We start from the raw sequence: 18,767 nt of genomic DNA, 5'->3' as shown, positions 1-18,767 counted from the left end.
TCCTTTTCCCTCCTCCCAGGACAAACGCTTTTACAATATTGGGCCTAATCTAGCCAAGGCCTTGGAGGTTCCTTTGGTGGCGATAGTGGTGTTGTCCTCACCCAATGTGACCCCTAGCAATCCAGAAGATGCCCTGAAAGCTGAGGATAGAAGGGCGGAGCACATTCTCATTAGGGGTCACCAGCCAGCCGCCTGGTCAATTAGAGCAGCTATAGCATCATCCTTCTTTAACAGGACCACTCTCCTGTGGCTTCAACAGTTGAGGGATAGGATCTCAATTTCGACTCAAGGTCCCATCAGGACCTCAACAAGCTGAAGGCGCCCCTGCAGTTCTCGGCATATGCCTCCATCAATGCTTCCAGGTTCACGGTCAAGTCAGTGGGGTCGGCTATAATGGTGAGATGTCTATTATGCCTGCGGTCTTGGTAGGTGATACCAAAAACAAGTGGTGTCTGGCCTTCGAACCATTTGTGGGAGATAAGTTATTCGCCTCCCCCCTTTAACCTAGACTTATAGAGTCAAAAGATAAAAGGAAAATTCGCCCTTCTGAGTTCCACAGGACTGAGAATCAGACTGCTCCGTATCATCATAGGTCATCCTTTTAGACCCCGGATGGGGGATACAGCTTCTCCCATCCAGCCAGACAGTATTCAGGATGTCAGGGTCCCCAACAGCAACAGGACAGAACGGGTAGTGGTTACCAACAATTCCCCCTCTTCCAGGAGATCGTACCGAGGTTCAGGAAACACTTGTCCCTTCCGTAGGTGAAAGTGACTGCGAAAGGAACTTCTCATCAGCGGTCGTTTGGCCTTCTTTGCCGATTGATGGGAGGAGGTAGCAAAAGACACCTGGTGAAAAAAGGCCTCTCCCTAGAGTTTCTCTCCTACCCCCTGATGCGCTTCCATCTCTGGTCCATATCTCAGGATTGCAAAAAAAGGGGCCTGGTAGACCAGGCCATTCAACACCTCTTGGACATACAGGCCATCCGGCTGGTTCCAGTGGAACAACAGGGGCAGGGGTTTTACTCCCTGCTGTTCATTGTCCCGAATGTGTCGGGCTGGAGAGCAATCCTCGACTTAAGGCCTTGAACCGCCACATTGTATACTGGCGATTCAAGATGCATTAGTTACTGACCATCCTAGAGGGCATCCAGAAAATGACTTCCTCACCTCAATAGATCTGACAGAGGCCTACCTCCATGTCCCAATCCATCTCGAACATCAATGGTACCTGCAGTTTTGTTATTGGAGATGCCATTATCAGTATCAAGCCCTCCCATTCGGTCTCTCATCAGCACCCAGGGTGATTACCAAACTCCTGGCAACCTTGGCAGCCCACGTACGAGCCTGGCCCATTTGAATTATATACTACCTGGATAACATTTTCCTGTTGTTCAGGTCCCCAGATCAGGCCCGCAGGGATCTGCGGGACACCATAAGCTGGGAACTCATGGTTTCTCAATAAACTTTTCAAAGAGCCATCTAGTTCCAACCACATGCATAATTTATCTGGGCGCACTCATAGACACCCGCCAGGGTTGTGTCTTCTTAACAAGGGAATGACAGCAAGGGCTCCAGGAGTTAGCACAGTTGGTTGGGAGGCAGAACCGGGAACAGCTACTTCAGCTGTCCCAGCTTCTAGACAAGATGGTCTCGTGTTTTGCAATAGTGCAAACCTCTCCAATGGTTGCTCCTTCCCTTTCAAAAGAACAACAGCAGCTGCTCCACAAGTCGAATCACGTTGCCCCCCAAGGTCCACAGGTCTCTGAATTGGTGGTCTTGTCTGGCCATAATGCAAGGGTGTCTGTTCAGGGAACCTCATTGAGTAACAATGAGCACTGACGCCAGCCAGACGGGATGGGGAGCCCATTCTGGAACAGAGGTGGCATAGGACCAGTGGACTCACTTGGAACAACAACAATCGACTTCCTGGATCTGTGAGCAATTCATCTGGGGCTGTTGCATTTCCACTCGTCGGTGGTGGGCAGACACGTGTTAGTCCTGACGGACAACATGACAGCAAAAGCCCAGATCAACAGGCAGGGTGGCACCCGGTCAAAATGGTTGATGAAGGAGGCCCAGCTGCTGTTGACTTGGGCAGAGGAACACCTCCTCTCCATTCAGGCCAAACACATTGCAGGCACTAACAATGTCACGACGGATTGGCTGAGCCGATGGCAAGTGGATCAGGCAGAGTGGGAACTCCATCCTGCCCATTTCCGGGAGATCATCAAGCGTTTCCGAACTCCAGTAGCCGATCTCTTCGCCACCAGTGGCAACAAGAAGATTTCTCAGTTTTACGCCAGGTACGCATCTTCGGGCGCAGAGGAAAGCAATGCCCTTCGATGTCGCTGGCCACCAGGCCTTCTTTTTGCCTTCCTGCCATTCCCCATGATCCAGAGAGTCACCAGGAAAATGCTGGAAGAATGGGCGGGGTTGATTCTCCTGGCTCCCTACTGGCCGCGACACCCATGGTTCGCGTATCTCCTGTCCCTATCCGTAACCCCTTCCAGGACCTCTCTATGACAGGGAGCCATGACGCATCTGGATCCGCAGTGGGTCAAGTTGACCACATGGCGGCTGAGCGGCATTCAATGACAGCAGAGGGTCTTTCACCAGACGTCATTTGGACGATCAAAGCAGTCAGGAGACCCTCCACTATTCGAATCTATGATGCCACTTGGAAGGCCTTCTGCACCTGGTGCAGATCCAAAGGGGTGGTCCCGCTCTAGGCACGGACGTGCCACATCCTTGAATTCCTGCAGAGCGGGTTGACTGCTGGCTTGGCTCCCAAAACCCTTCAGTGTCAGGTTGCAGCCCTTTCTTCCATCCTCTGCTCCAGCCTTGACAGATCGCTGGCCACCGATCCACTCATTCAACAACTCCTAAAAGGTGTCCCCAACTTGCACCCTCCTACCATGCATCGTTACCCTTTACCTGTCCTGGCACTCATCCTTCAGGCGCTTACTCAAGCTCTGTTCAAGCCATTGCAAGACACTACTCTTCTCTATGTGTCACAAAAAGTTATGTTTCTAGTAGCCATCATGTCCGCTCGCTGGATTTCAGAACTGGCAACTCTTTCCATGTGACAGGACTTGTGTACCTTCTATGCGGACAGAGTGGTTCTCAGGGTAGATCCAGCATCCCAAGGTGAACTCTATCTTTCATCATGCGCAGGAGTTGGTTCTCCCCAACTTCTATCCACAGCTGGTCCATCGCCTTGAACACAGCTGGCACATCCTTGATGTCCGTTGAGCCTTAAAGATCTACTTACACAGAACATCATTTTTCCATCTCACAGAGGCCCTGTTTGTGTCATTTAAACCAGAATCTGTGGCCTCAGAGCATCGTCTCCCTCCTTGGGAAGGTGGATCATGGCATGCATTGCAAAGGAGTATTCATCTCAGGATCAGCCCGTGCCAGGTAAAATTACAGCACACTCTACATGTAGGATGGCCACTACGGCCGCCTGGAGCACACAGGCACCATTGCATGAGGTTTGCAGGGCGGCCACATGGTCGTCTCCGTCCACCTTTATTAGGCACTACAGAATTGACAGGTACGCATCGGCTGATGCGGCCTTTGGGAAGAGAGTCCTACAGCAGGTCAGGATTAGTCAAGGGGATATGTCCTGGACGGTTTCCCTACTGTGATGCTGGACAAGCTCTGGTATGTCCACACAGGGATGCTGTCTCCACTGAGTCAGGAAAATGTAGCATTGGCTTACCTGATACACTCATTTTCTGAAGAAGTGGAGATAGCATCCAGCCCACCCTTTAGGTCCGGCCTGTTATTCTGGGAGATATCATTTGGTTCATGCACGTCTGTCTGCGTATTAGTCTCATCAAAAAAGCTGGGGAAGCTCAGCAGGAAGAGGCGGGACTTAAACTTTGCAGACTCAGTTCTGTTGGATGTACTTGAGAATAACAGGGATGCTGTCTCCGCTTCTTCAGAAAATGAGCGTATCAGGTAAGCTAACGCTACATTCCTTGCAGATAGCTGGTCATTTGCATTCTTTTAGAGCCGTGACGGTGAACCTATGGCACGAATGCCATAGGTAACACACAGAAGCCTCTCATCTGGCATACGAACCCAACTGAGCTCTACCGTGCATGCACTACCGGCCAGCTGATTTTCGAGTCTCTGCAAAACACTATACAAGCCATTGACGTACATCCAATAGGAACAGGAAGTATTTCACAAGAGCAGATAGAAGTAAATCCTAGAGAGGCAGGAAATGCATCACTGAATAATGGAGATGAATGCTAGAGAGGAATAAAGCTGCATACAAGGCCGACATAACTCCTGTAACAGTGTAGGGATGCACAGGTTGGGGAGCATGCCATTTTTGCTCCCAGGAGGCTTGAGGGAGGCCTGCTAGGCCCAAAATGGGGTGTGGGGTATCACACGTGCATGTGTGGTATGTGTGTGTGGGGGGGCACACAAACACATTGTATCATGGGTGTGGGCATGCACAAACACACTGTCATGCGCGCACGTGTGCTTTCGGCACGCGGGGACAAAAAGCTTAGCCATCACTGTTTTAGATGGTCCTTGAAGCACTCTTGGAGGTTTATCTGTGTCCTCAGGGTCACCTGAGTAGTGTTCCTGGTTGCTGTAGTCTGCATTTCTTTCCCCTCTGGAAATCCATTCCTACTCCCACATCATGCAAAGGGCGTAGGTTTTATAATTGTATAGCTAAAAGTCAGTAGAAATTACAGATTTTCAGCATTCCTGAAGTACAATGCTCTTCGGTGTTTATGTTAATGTTAATCATACCATGATGAGCATTCCTGCCTGAAAGTTAATGTGTTGGTGGAGAGAAGCTAGAACAGTACAAAGGATATTAGAATGGAGCTGTTATGTCATACCTTTTATTTCTGCCATCCTGTCCTTCACATAAGATGTCGTTTTGTATGATTCACTGCAGATGCAGTGTGTTTTGCCTGCAGCTTCAGAAATGCTGATATGGAGGGAGGAGGAAGATATTTCATTTTAATTTTTTTTTAATGTCTCAAATGAGCAGCTCTGTTTCTTCCAATATAGTAGCAGTGGTGCAGAGCAATGCAGGCTTTCTAATGAAAATGAATTAACAAACATTCAAATTCCAATTAGAGAAATAAAACAAAACAAGATATATTTTTTTGTTGGAAGATAGGACATTAAAAATAGCATGTTGGAAATGTGATTCAGAGAAAAGAAAAGAAAAAGGATCATTCTATAAAAGTAATTTCTAATTTCCTTTAAATGACTCATGCTTGAACTATCATTTTAGGAAAAGTGCTGAGCTTTTATAAATAATTCATAAAAATTTGACCCCTCTACCATCAAAAGCAATATGAAGGGTACTTCATTGCTCGCCTACCTAGATAAATATGAAATATTATTTAATCTCTTTTTTGTGTTTTGCTTTCAATCTTGTTGATTTTCTGCTTGCTATTTGAATTCTCCATCACATTTTACTATGTTTAATCATTCTCCTTTCTATGACACCCCATATTCAATGAAAATAATTTTCTGAGCTGAATAATTTATATTCAGCTTTCCTCCACTGAATAGATTAGTTTTGAAAATCTTGCAAATCTTTATTCTGGAAATGCAGATATAGGTATGGGGAACATACTGTAGTTCATCTTATATTTATAATTTTGGAACTACTTATGTTGAATAAGTGGCATGGGGCCAGGTTATCTGAGGATAGCCACTACCCAATTACATCTGCTCATCCTTGCAGAAGAGGTGGGTTTTAGGTCTGTTTCTAAAGAGTTTGGTGTGCTTGAGGCAGGAAATAGCCCTTTTCTGCTGTAGCGCCTGCCCTATTGACACTGGCAATTACATCTGTAACATTTGAGGCACTTATGATCATTGCAAGAAGCATTTAGGTGCTATTATGAAAACAATATTTAATAAAATGCAAGTATTAATGACTAGTATAAGGGTTGAATTACTAGTATAAATATGAAGAGTTATTCACCAAATGTATTGAATAGTCCTTTAGAATTATTTTTCATTGAAGTTCAAGCTTGAGAAATATTACAATAGATACAAGGTAGGTAGGTAGGTAGGTAGGTAGGTAGGTAGGTAGGTAGGTAGGTAGGTAGGGTGGATGGATGATAGATAGGTAGATAGATAGATAGATAGATAGATAGATAGATAGATAGATAGATAGATAGATAGATAGATAGATAGATAGATAGATGATCGATAGATAGATAGATGATCGATAGATAGATAGATAGATGATCGATAGATAGATGATAGATGATAGACGATAGATAGATAGATAGATAGATAGATAGATAGATAGATAGATGATCGATTGATAGATAGATGATCGATCGATAGATAGATGATCGATAGATAGATGATCGATCGATCGATAGATAGATAGATGATAGATCGATCGATCGATCGATCGATCGATCGATCGATAGATAGATAGATAGATAGATAGATAGATAGATAGATAGATAGAGTTCTGACCTAGGCTTCCCCAGCAGCATGAAGCCAAGTCCTCATCCCGATAAACCCCTTTTATTTAATTTACAGTGAATTTCTCTCCAGCAAAGTCTTTCCTCTCCCATAGTCTTTCAAGATAGTTCACAATTACCAACCTTTATCAGGTTGGTAATTGTGAAAGTGGGCATGCCAATACCTGTCAGATGCTGCAATGCTTGGCAAGAATGCAGGAATGAACTAATTGTCTCCTGCAAACACTTCTGCCCTTTCTCACCTCTTTTATTCCCTAGGGGAGGGGCCATTCACCATCAATCTGTGGCCTAATCCGAAGTCGACCCTTGTTCTTTAGCTGTTCCCTTTATCTGGCAACTCTGTGCATGCGGACACTGGGAACAGGCTCCAGTTGCTTGTCTGCCTCACTATGTCTGACTCAGAAGGCAGCTGATAACTGTCAGATGGCCCGGGCCGCATCTCTGTCTCTGATGCAGAGCACTCGTCAGAGCCTTCCCCAGACTCCAGGACTGGCTCATGTTCCTCCCCAACCTCCTCACTTTCTGAATCTGCTGCCAACTCTGCTTTCAAGCCACAACAGATAGATAGATAGTGTCAGGCCTGGAGCCATTTCCACCCTTGGCATAACAGGACTGCTACAGTGAAGAAAGTTGACCTGTGAGAACAGGAGGGAGGAGGAAGAGATAACAGGGGGATTGTAGCCATAATAAAAATCTTTCTTTTGAGAACCAAGAATTTTTCCACCAGATTCAAGGAAGTGGGCGGGGGGGGACTCTACTTTCAATTAGGGGGAAACCCGAGAGGGGTTTCAGAGTCGGGTTTCCTCAGGTGTGCCAATATGACATGCCTAATAAACCTATACTTTGAGGAATGTCTCTGCCTTTGAGTTTTGATTCCATTGGGTTGGTTACTTGGAACCCTGACATATAGATGGATAGAGATAGATGGATGGATGGATGGATGGATGGATGGATGGATGGATGGATGGATGGATAGATGGATAGATGGATAGATGGATAGAAAGAAGGATAGGGAAAGAGGGCAATATCTCCCAGGGATTACAGTGTCCCTTGGTGTTTTGACATTTTTTATGGTCACGTGGCCATGTACCTGAACTTGGGGTATCTGAGTATCTGTTGGAATCTGTGAATATGTTTTATTGAAACATTTGTGTTGTATTTCAAGTATTTGAACTGATCATGTCTTTCTTGCTCTTGGTAATTTTTTATCTTGGCTGCCAATTGTCAAATTCATTGCATTATAAAAAGCTGGGGAGATGTAGCACAGATTCTGTATTTGTCTTCCTGTGGAGTTGATTTCCTGGTCTGCTTTACCTTGTGAGGGCTTAGAACGTCATACCTTCATCCCGCAGTCATTTTTATTTAATTTATAAACATAAGACCAGAGTACTGTAGAGACAACATTAGTTCCATTCAATAGTTTTATTTATTTCTTGCTGTGTTAGTTTTGAAAACCTACAAGGAACTATAAGTCAAAACTGATGGTTAATTGAATTGTGATTTATGAGTCTGTTACAAAAAACAAACAGCCTGGTTTACTTTTCAGCTTTTTAAAATTTGTCTTTCTAAGAAGCAATATAAAATATGGTGCACTATAAATTAAAAAATAGCAGGAGTAATACATAATTAAATTAATGCACTATGACTGTGACCTATGAAATAGTTATAGCTGCAGTTGGGCTTTAGGTCTCTAATTGCATGAACTCCAATAGTTGCTTTAAATAAAATAGTTGCAACTTAAATGTAAATATTCAGTAGAAGTAAAATGCAATAATAATAAAATATCTCACCTTACTATATTCACGAACTGAGCTGACGTGACAAGTATATTTCATATGACTAAAATAATTTTATGAGTTGTTGTCCATTACTTTTTAAAGAAATACTCCAAATATACTGAAGACAACATATTTCAGTGAAGATTTAAGACTTCATAAGTTTAAGAGCTAGCTTTATTTATTTATTTGTTTTGTCATCAGCCAGTCTATGGATCAGATCTATGGATCTTCATGCCTCTGTGTCTCATACCACTCTTTCAGGTCTGTCATGGTTAGATCTGTCATTTATTTATTTAGATTTATTCAATTGTTAACTCAACATTTGAGTTACCTGGGTGGTAAAGAAGAATGAAGATTAATAGTATTTTATTTTACAATTAAACAACACCAAAATCAGGATCTACCATCCCAGGGTCAACACTAAACTTAAGAAAGGGCAAAAAAGACCCAGGTTTAGTGACTTCCAAAAGTCCACTAGGATCAGAGCCATCCATATTTCAGGAAATATGCCATTCCAAAGGATAGACACAGTAACAGAGGAGATATGCTTCCTAGCTTCCATTAGATAGCATTGTTTAATTTGAGAAGGGCAGATTGTGTCTTCTCTATTGGACATTGTGGTGGATATAACTGGAGGCAGAAGGTTCTGCAGATAATCCAGTAGAATCCAGAATATTTTACATTATTTTTATTGTATAATGGTCAGTTGAGGGACTACAGGTAGTACTCAACTTCATAGCAGTTCATTTAGTGATTGTTCAAAGATATAACAATGCTGAAAAAAGAGATTTATGACCATTTTTCAAAGTTACAACCTTTGCAGATAGCAATAGCAATAGCAGTTAGACTTATATACCGCTTCATAGGGTTTTCAGCCCTCTCTAAGCGGTTTACAGAGTCAGCATATCTCCTCCATAGTCTGGGTCCTCCTGGGATGGAAGGCTGAGTCAATCTTGAGCCGATGAGATTAGAACCGCTGAACTGCAGATAACCGTCAGCTGAAGTGGCCTGCAGTACTGCACCCTAACCACTGCGCCACCTCAGCTCTTATCAGGTGATCAAAATTCAGATGCTTTGCAACTGATTCATATTTATGACAGTTGCTGAGTCCCAATGTCATGTGATCACCTTTTGCGACCTTCTGACAAGCAAAGCAACGGGGAAGTCAGATTCACTTAACTGCCAGTCTACTAACATACCAACTGCAGTGATTAACTTAACAACTATGGCAAGAAAGGTTGTAAAATGAGGCAAAATTCACTTAACAAATGTGTTATTTAGCAACAGTAATTTTTGGCTCAATTGTGGCCATACATTGAGGACTACCTGTATTTAGTGATTAACAATGCTAAAACAAAACAAAACAAAAATATTTCTGGGTGGAAAAAAGATTTAGGATTATTATACAGTTGGTGTGTTCTTGGCCAACTGATACACAATAAGTTATTGTTTGTTTTCATCTAACTTGAATTTGGATAAAGTAAAATTAATCTATAGTAATATCTTAGATTTCCTTCCAATTTGGTGAAGATCATATGATCAACAGTGCATCTTCATTACATAGGGAGATTGTAATATTACCAAGTAATGTGGAAATTAATGCAATTTACCAGTTCGTCATTCGTGAAAATTTATTCTAGCTAAGTACTACACTGTTATTTGGATATCAAAGTTATTTAATATAGCTAGTAAAATAATTTGAATTATCTTTAAACTAATTTTCACCCTTAAGTGAAGTAAGTGGTACTAATGTAATAAGGATTTCAGGATCTGTAATATTTTTTTACAGATACTATATTATTAATTTGTAAGTATTTACTTTAAGAATAGTAAGATTCTTGTACATAATAATAATGAGACAAGCTTGTTAAGTCTAAAAACTCTTGTTATATCACCAATAAATGTTAAATTTCACATCCTACATCATGAGAAATTTAGATGTATATATAGATTCTTGAGCAGATAAAACATATGTTCCCTTTAATTTTTGAAAATATATTATTAGGAAGTACAGCTATTGCTTCCTACATTTGAAATGTTGCTTGCATACATGCTGTCTGAATTATCTTCATAATATAATTCCAAATATGGAAGTAACCCACATGTATTGTAGCATAAATGTGATAGTGAGGTGTTAAGAGTATCACAATACACATCTTCATATTGTGGTAGAAGTGTAATAGATAACATCATTGATACTTCCTATTAAATAAATTGCTCACTGGGTATTTGGAATAATTAGTGCTTTCCATTGAAATACATCACAAAGCTGTGCAAATCCTATAATATATAATAATATATAATAATATATAATAATATATAATAATATATAATAATATATAATAATATATAATAATATATAATAATATATAATAATATATAATAATATATAATAATATGTAATATGTAATATGTAGTATGTAGTATGTAATATGTAATATGTAATATGTAATATGTAATATGTAATATGTAATATATAATATATAATATATAAATATATATGTGTGACTTTAAATATATATCTTTCTCCCTGGCTCAGCTGATAACGGATCCGAGCCTGTGGCTTAGTGGTTAACACATCTGCCTAATATGCAATACAGCCCAGGTTCGAATCCCAGTAAGGGTATGGCTAGCTGATGAGAGCTGAATAGCTTGAAATAGATCTATACTAGTCTTCCTTTATTTATTTATCAGCACAAATACTACACACACACACACACACACACACACACACACACACACACACACACACGTAGGTAGGTAGGTAGGTAGGTAGGTAGGTAGGTATATGTATATATATATATATGTATATGTACACACACACACACACACACACACACACACACACACACAGTATAGATAGAGATAACCACAGCAACTTATGAAACAGTCAGTAGAGGATGGAAAAATATCAGCTGTTTTACTGTCTGTCTGCTATCTATCTATCTATCTATCTATCTATCTATCTATCTATCTATCTATCTATCTATCTATCTATCATCAAAGTTATATAGCAGACCATGTCTCATAAGACACTTTTTTTAAAGCAGTTGCACAATCATTTCTTAAAATAATTCAAAACGAAAGATTGGGCAGCAGTAATTGTAAAACTTAGTACCTCTTTCAATATCCATATTTCCTTCACTCCTAAACGTGCATGTTCTGATCGCAAAAACCATTCCTGATATTAGACCTACAAGTCACTGAATCCAGTATGACCTTCTCTTTCCACAGTGCTACTTTAATAAACAATGACAGTATTGTTTTGTTTTCCGTTTAGTTTTTTCCCTGATTTTCAGAGCTTTAATCAGAACTGGTATTTTGAAAAAGCTCAGAACAGGGCATGCCCTCTACATACCAGGGGAATGAATATCATTTCAAAATTGTCCCATTTCATCTTGTTAACTAGGCTTTGGGTGAATATGATGCATTGCTAAAATGAGGGAGGCAAATATTTGCAGCAAAAAGGGAATTTACACAAACATTTCCATGGTTCATGTTACATCTTGCTGTGTTGTATGGACTATTTAACCAGTAGTATAAGTGAGGGATGTGGTGGCTCAGTGTCTAAGACGTTGAACTTGTCGATCAGAAAGTTCGGCAGTTCGGTGGTTTGAATCCCTAGTGCCGTGTAACAGACTGAGTTCCTGTTTACTTATCCCAGCTTTTGCCAACCTAGCAGTTTGAAAGCATGTAAAAATGCAACTAGAAAAATAGGAACCACCTTTGGTGGGAAGGTAACAGCGTTACGTGCCTTTGGCATTTAGTTGTGCCAGCCACATGACCACGGAGATGTCTTCAGGCAGCACTGGGTCTTTTGCTTTGAAACTCTCCCCTGTAGTTGGGAACGACGAGCACATATGTGCGAGGGGAACCTTTACCTTTAATGAAGTTAAGGCAGCTCCACAGGTAGCCTGCAATATGTATTTCTGTTATAATTGTTAGCGGTATAGTAAATAAAAATCACTTTAAAGTTCGTTTCATTTCTTGTATCAGAAACAAATTTTTGCACAAGTTACTTCATCTTTCATTTGAATGTGGTCTCCTTTAGGTTTTAATCCAGCAGTAATAAGTGAAATTTTAAATCGCTGGGAAATGTTAGTATTTAATTGTTTAAACTGGATCTTAGCTTGTGTTTAGGATATTTCTCCCTCTTGCATACAAATAGTGTTATGATATCTTTCCTTTTATATGTTTTACTTTTACATGCTACTTTTATGTTTTATTTTACTGGGGAAAATGATACATAAAAAATATATCAGTCAGTAGAGAATATTTGGCTTTTTCTCTCTCTCTTCAAAACCCTGAATGTCTTTTGGAAATCTAAAATATGTTTTGAATATTCTTGCTTTTTTATGACCATATACATGGATGTAGAATTCTTCTCAGTAGCATCTCCTATTCCCCCCAAAAGAAGCATCACATGATGAGCAATTACTCAGTTGCAATGACCAAAAAAAATCATATCTATATATCTTTAGCTTGGTGTCCTGCTTAGATTCATGAGCAATTCAAGAAAGTAGAAGCAGTAGCATTACAGATATTGATACAAGAACAAAATCATACTAAAATCATTTTAGATAGCTAGTGTGGTACATGTGAGTGTGGGTTTATATGTATGTATGCATGCATGTGTGTGTGTGTGTGTGTATAAGAGTGAGGAAATATTAAGAAGCATACTTTGATACAAATTTGTCCTGTCTTTTCTTCTTTATTTACTTCATGCTAGAGGGTTTATGTGCCAAACTAATTCATGGAGCTAGAGTTGTATCAATAAAATTCAAGCAAAAATTACTATGTATTTCATCTTCAACTCTTGGAAGAAAGAAGTATGTAAATGAAAAGACTGTTCCTTTTCCAAGTGCAGTGGTACTGAGCTTATAACATTGATATACTTAAATTACATACTCTGTATATGTGTGTGTGTGTGTGTGTGTGTGTGTGCGTGCGCACACACACACACACACACACACACTTATCAGGGGTGGGTTCCTGCCAGTTCTAACCTCTTCTATAGAAGAGGTTCCACAAATCCACAGTGCCGTTTAGAACCGGTTCCAGCTCCCCCTCCCCCCATCTGCACATCATCAAGATGAAGAGCAAGAGGAGGAATTCTGGGAGTTGAGTCCACAAGTCTTAAAGCTGTCAGGTTTGAACACCCCTAGGGTTTGTTTTTTTCCTAAACGGTTAGGGGTGCAACGGTCTTGTAACTTGACAACTTTAAGACTTGCGTGCTTCAAATGCTAGAGTTTCTGAGCCAACATTTTGGTTGCTAAATAAGAGTGTTGTTAAGTGAGTTTCACCACATTTTACAAGTTGGCCACACCGACCCAGTCACATGGCTGGCAAGCCACTCCCACCCAGTCAGATGGCCAACAAGCCACTCCCACAAAGCAGGCCATACCTACAGAAGAGGTTCTAAAAAGTTTTTGAAACCCACCACTGGTATGTATGCATTAATTTAGATCAGGAAGTGGATATTATTTGAATTGGAGAGTGTATGTGCATATGTTTGCATATATTGTGTGCACTACAAACATGTATATACATGTATATAAATCTCTATCTGTATGTTTTATCAATATCCATAAAATTGGAAAATGGGTTGAGAGAATTGATAGAGCATAATGATGAGTGAGAATCTGTTATAAGTTTAGCACATAATATTTTCATACTTTGGATCCATGCACACGAACACACACACACACTGGTATATATAATTACGCATTGCAGTTTGCTCTACTAAGGCTATTTTTGGAAGAAGTGTTCAGAAACTTACATAAATATATTCTGCATATTGTGGAAAGACTGCATTTGTTGCCAAGTTTTTTTTTCTGAATAAATTCAAATTGCCAGCTGCTTCATGAAAACATAGGATTAATACCTCTATACCAGTGAGGCAGGTAGAGACGGTTTCCTGTATGTCCAAACTGATAGAGGTTATTTAATTCAGACAAGAAAAATGAGGTGGGAGTTAGGTAAAATTCTGTCTTAAGTTGTCATCTTCTTATCTTCTTTTCGACTTGAAACTTCCTTGTTTAGATAGGCCTTGGTTCTATTAACCAAGTATAATTTTGCTGATGTGGTTGCTACATCTGGTATAGCTGTCTATTTTTATAACACTTTTCAAATTATCTGATTAGATTTGTTATTAGCTCACTTGTGTCTGTTACTGAAGAAAAATAAGGGTAGGATGGAACCAAAAACTTGTTATCAATCAGTCACTTAATTGTAGTTATCCCCACTGCAGTGGACATATTCCCTGGCATATGTTATGTGTTTATTTCTTTACTCTATTTATATGCCTCTTTTACCTTAAAGCAATATTCAATTAGAAGAAAAGCAGCATATTAAAATGCTGAACATCTGTAGCAGCTTCATAAATGACATACTGTAACAAATGCATAAAGCACCTAATAAACACTATAGCAAAATTACAGAAAAAGGGGGTCAGTAATGGAGATATTATTGTTTATAGTATGAAGTCATGGAAAGATTAAACTAAATATGTTTATGATTATATTTCTGAAAATTACTGGGATTTTCAGAAAATCTTTTTGGATTCTATCACATCTAGTATATCTCCAACTTAAGGGGAAATTTATCAAAGCACAATCCTTTTTTGCTCAATCATTCTAAATCAGTATGGAGCAGAGGTGGTATGCTGGCGGTTCGCACCGGTTCGGGTGAACTGGTAGTGGCAGCGGCACAAGGCTCCACCCACCCACCCTGACATCATCAAGGACCTTCTGCACATGTGCAGAAGGTGCTGCGCATGCCTAGATACACGCTCCCGCTACCGAACCAGTAGTAAAAAAAATAGAATACCATCTTTGGTATGGAGCGAGATAAAGAAAGTGATAATACTGTTAGAAATACTGTAGGTACCTGGACAAAGGTGAACATTTGTTCTAACTAGCAAAATTTATGTGTATATGTTTATGCTTAGCAGTATATTTCACTCGATATTTTATTAAATGAAAGAGCCAAGGTGGCGCAGTGGTTAAATGCAGCACTGCAGGCTACTGCTAGATCAGCAGGTCAGCGGTTCAAATCTCACCGGCTCAGGGTTGACTCAGCCTTCCATCCTTCCGAGGTGGGTAAAATGAGGACCCAGATTGTTGGGGGCAATATGCTGACTCTCTGTAAACCGCTTAGAGAGGCCTGAAAGGCCTATGAAGCGGTATATAAGTCTACTGCTATTGCTATTGCTAATACAATATCACAGCATCAGAATAACAGAGTTGGAAGCGACGTCGGAGGTCTTCTATTCCAACCCACTGCTCAAACAGGAGACCGTATACCATTTCAGAGAAATGGTATCCAATACCTTCTTTAAAACCTCCAGTGATGGAGCACCCAAAATATCCCACAGATTAAATTGTTGTCACTGTTAGAAAATTTCTCTTTATTTCTGGGTTGGTTCTATTCTTGATTAGTTTCCATCAGTTGCTTCTCGTTCTGCCTTGTTCTTTGAAGAATCGGTTTACCCTCCTCTTCTCTGTGGCAACCCCTCAAATATTGAAACACTGCTATCATGCCCCCCCCCAGTCCTCCTTTTCTTTAAACTAGACATCCCTAGTTTTTACAACCATTCTGTGTACAGTTTAGCTCATCCCCTAATTATCTTTTTTGTTCTTCTCTGCACTTTTTCTAGACTTTTTTTTTACATTGTGGTGACCAAAACCAGATACAATATCCCAGTGTAGTCTTACCAAAGCATTATAAAATGTTACTGAGACTTCATGTGATCCTGATTCCATCTCTCTGTTAATGCTGTCTAGGACTGTGTTAGCTATTTTGGCAGCTGCAGCACACTGCTGACTCATAGTTAAGTTCTATTCCTCTCATAGTTTCTACTATTGAACTAGGTACCAGCTATTCCATACCTGTGGATTTGGTTTCCCTTGCCTAAATGTAGCATCTTACTTTTCTCACTATCAAATTTCATTTTGTTAGATAGGGTGCAGTGTTCAAGTTTGTCAATATCTTTGTGTATCTTGAGACTATCTTCTTGAACAGGGGGGTCAAACTCAAGGCCCACACACTGGATGTGGCCCAGGGAGTGCTTACAACCGGCCCATGGGACTGGCCTGGAAATATCAAAGGACCAGCCTGTGGTGCCTGATTCTATCAGCCCAAACGGGTTGTGTGTGACTACCCCATGGCCCATTTTCAGCCTCCATGGCCTCCTGCAGCACTCTGGCGGCCAAAAACTGGCTATATGGAGGAGGCCTCCATGTGGCCTATTTTTGTCTGGCAGGGTGCTACAGGAGGCGTCCATCCCATCTCCCCCTCTGCTCCCCGCCCCCCCTGCAAAGAACTTCAGTGCTGATCCAGCCCTCAAAGAAATCCAGTTTGACCCACCTGTTCTTGAGTGTTGGCTTTTTCCACTAGTTTGGTGTTACCTGCAAATTGGATGAGTTTCCCTTCTATCTCCTCATCTAAATCATTGAAGAATATTGGGCCTAAGAAAGTTTCTGCCATCAATAGCCATTCATTGTCAAAGAAAATAAGGCAACCAATTTCAATGGCTGTATTACTTTTTATTATTCACTATTACTATTTATTACTTACTATTTAGAGCATGTTGATCTCAGTTACGCTCCTGCAGTACAGTTATTTTTCCCCAAGTTGTTTTGCAAAACTATTGGCCTTATGTGGCTCTCTTCACTATGCAATTTGCAACTTGAATTTCGGATTAGTGATTGTGAGAGTCAGTAATAAGGCCAGAATTCAATTTATGTGCTGTTAACAAAGTGACACATTTTGCCACTACTACTTCCCACTTCTCCTGAAATATAAAATGCTGACTTATGGACATAATGCTTGTTTGTTGTCACATTGAGCAAAATGTTCAGCTTAAGAACACTAAGCTTTGAAACATTTTTAACTCTACTAAGTTACTATTTCACTCAATAGACCTTCAGATAGGAAATCAGTTGTCTATGCTTAAACTACAGTAATTTCCTGTTGATTCCTGATTCAGATTCTTAATATTTTTCCTAGCTTTGGAATCAAGATGCAGTACATAAAGTGTCATTTATATTGAAAGTTCATCCCAACTCTCATTGCAAATATTCTTGTTATTGCAGATATGATCAGTGGCAGTCAGAGACTGCAAATTCTGAGCAGTGGCATCTCATTTAGAGAACGATGTTACAGTACTGGAGATGCTGTCCCAACACAATCATATTATCATTTGAAGTGGAAAGCAAGTATGATTTATATTGCCAGATATTTGAAATATGAGTACAATTGCTGATACTGGCTTATGCTAATTGATATTGTAATCCTAGTTTTTATAGGTTGTATTTTCTATGCTATTAGGTTGTCTTGTGAAATTGTTATTTTTTTCTATTTATTATATATTATTTAAAATAAGAAACAAGTACATACATACTTGCAATGCCAGAAATTACACAAGCTTTTCCGTTTACTGCTTGAAGGCTAAGTAATCATTTAATGCTGAACCATTTTAAATTCAGCTTTCTGTGTTAGACCTATGCAGAAACATATATAGAGTCATCAATAGAATTGACTAATGCCTACTTTATTTATAATAGAGCAATTACTTCAAGTGTTTATTTATTTTCATATATTTGTTTAATGAATAATTCATCAATAACATTTCCTAAGTGATGATAGATGTTTCTTAGTTCAACACTGTTGGTATAACATAACAGTGTTATTTATGAGTGAATGACTCATTGAATTACTTTGTCCTGCAGATAGAAAAGAATGCTCTAAAACAGGGATGTCAAAGTTGATTTCATTGAGGGCTGCATCAGTGTTGTGTTTGACCTTGGGGGGCTGGGGTGGGCGTGGCCAGCTCAATGTCACTCATGTTGACATCTGTGGCGGCCCAAGCACTGTGCCAGCGAGAACAGGCTCCTGAGCTCTGTTTTTGGCTGCCACAGCCTCCTGCAACCCTCTGCCAGCGAAAATGGAGCTCCGTTTTTGCTGGCAGAAGCACCATGGGCCAGTCTGCTGTTTCCAGGGGAGCCCCGGGAACCATATCTAAGTATTCATGGGCCAGATCCGGCCCCAGGGCCTTGTGTTTGAAATCCCTGCTCTAAAATGACCCTGAATTGAAAGCATGCAAGTCTTGAGATCTTTTTGTTTTAAATATGGAATTTACACATTCTCATTAGGCGTCCTGCATGTTTACCTGGATCCAAGTCTTTCCAGGCAATGTCTGTCTGTCTGTCTGTATGTATGTATGTATGTATGTATGTATGTATGTATGTATGATGTATTATGTATATATGTGTGTATGTATGTGTGTGCGTATATGCATGCATGCATGCATGCATACATGCATACATACATACATACATACATATATATACATATATATATATATATATATACATATATATATATATATATATATATATATACATACATACATACATACATACATACATACATACATACATACATACATACATACATATATATATATATATATATATATATATATATATATATATTTC

At 40.0% G+C, this 18,767-nt stretch overlaps 1 protein-coding gene across 5 annotated transcripts in view; it reads left to right on the top strand.

Annotated features, from left to right (window-relative positions):
- The window catches only part of TAFA5 (TAFA chemokine like family member 5), a 333,004-nt gene that overhangs the window by 148,297 nt on the left and 165,940 nt on the right, over positions 1–18,767 (top strand). For all 5 annotated transcript variants that reach the window (XM_087722165.1, XM_087722162.1, XM_087722163.1 and 2 more), the window contains exon 3: positions 17,364–17,486. In XM_087722165.1, the coding sequence (XP_087578291.1) occupies positions 17,364–17,486 (123 nt within the window). The remainder of the gene's footprint in view (positions 1–17,363; positions 17,487–18,767) is intronic.

This window comes from Thamnophis sirtalis, unplaced genomic scaffold, assembly GCF_051295495.1.
Source record: "Thamnophis sirtalis isolate CommonGarterSnake01/CBP01778 unplaced genomic scaffold, rThaSir2_p1.2 scaffold_9, whole genome shotgun sequence".
NCBI classification, from domain to species: Eukaryota; Metazoa; Chordata; class Lepidosauria; order Squamata; family Natricidae; genus Thamnophis; species Thamnophis sirtalis.
Note: the sequence above shows the minus strand (reverse complement) of the source record. Positions and strands in the feature narration are given on the sequence as shown.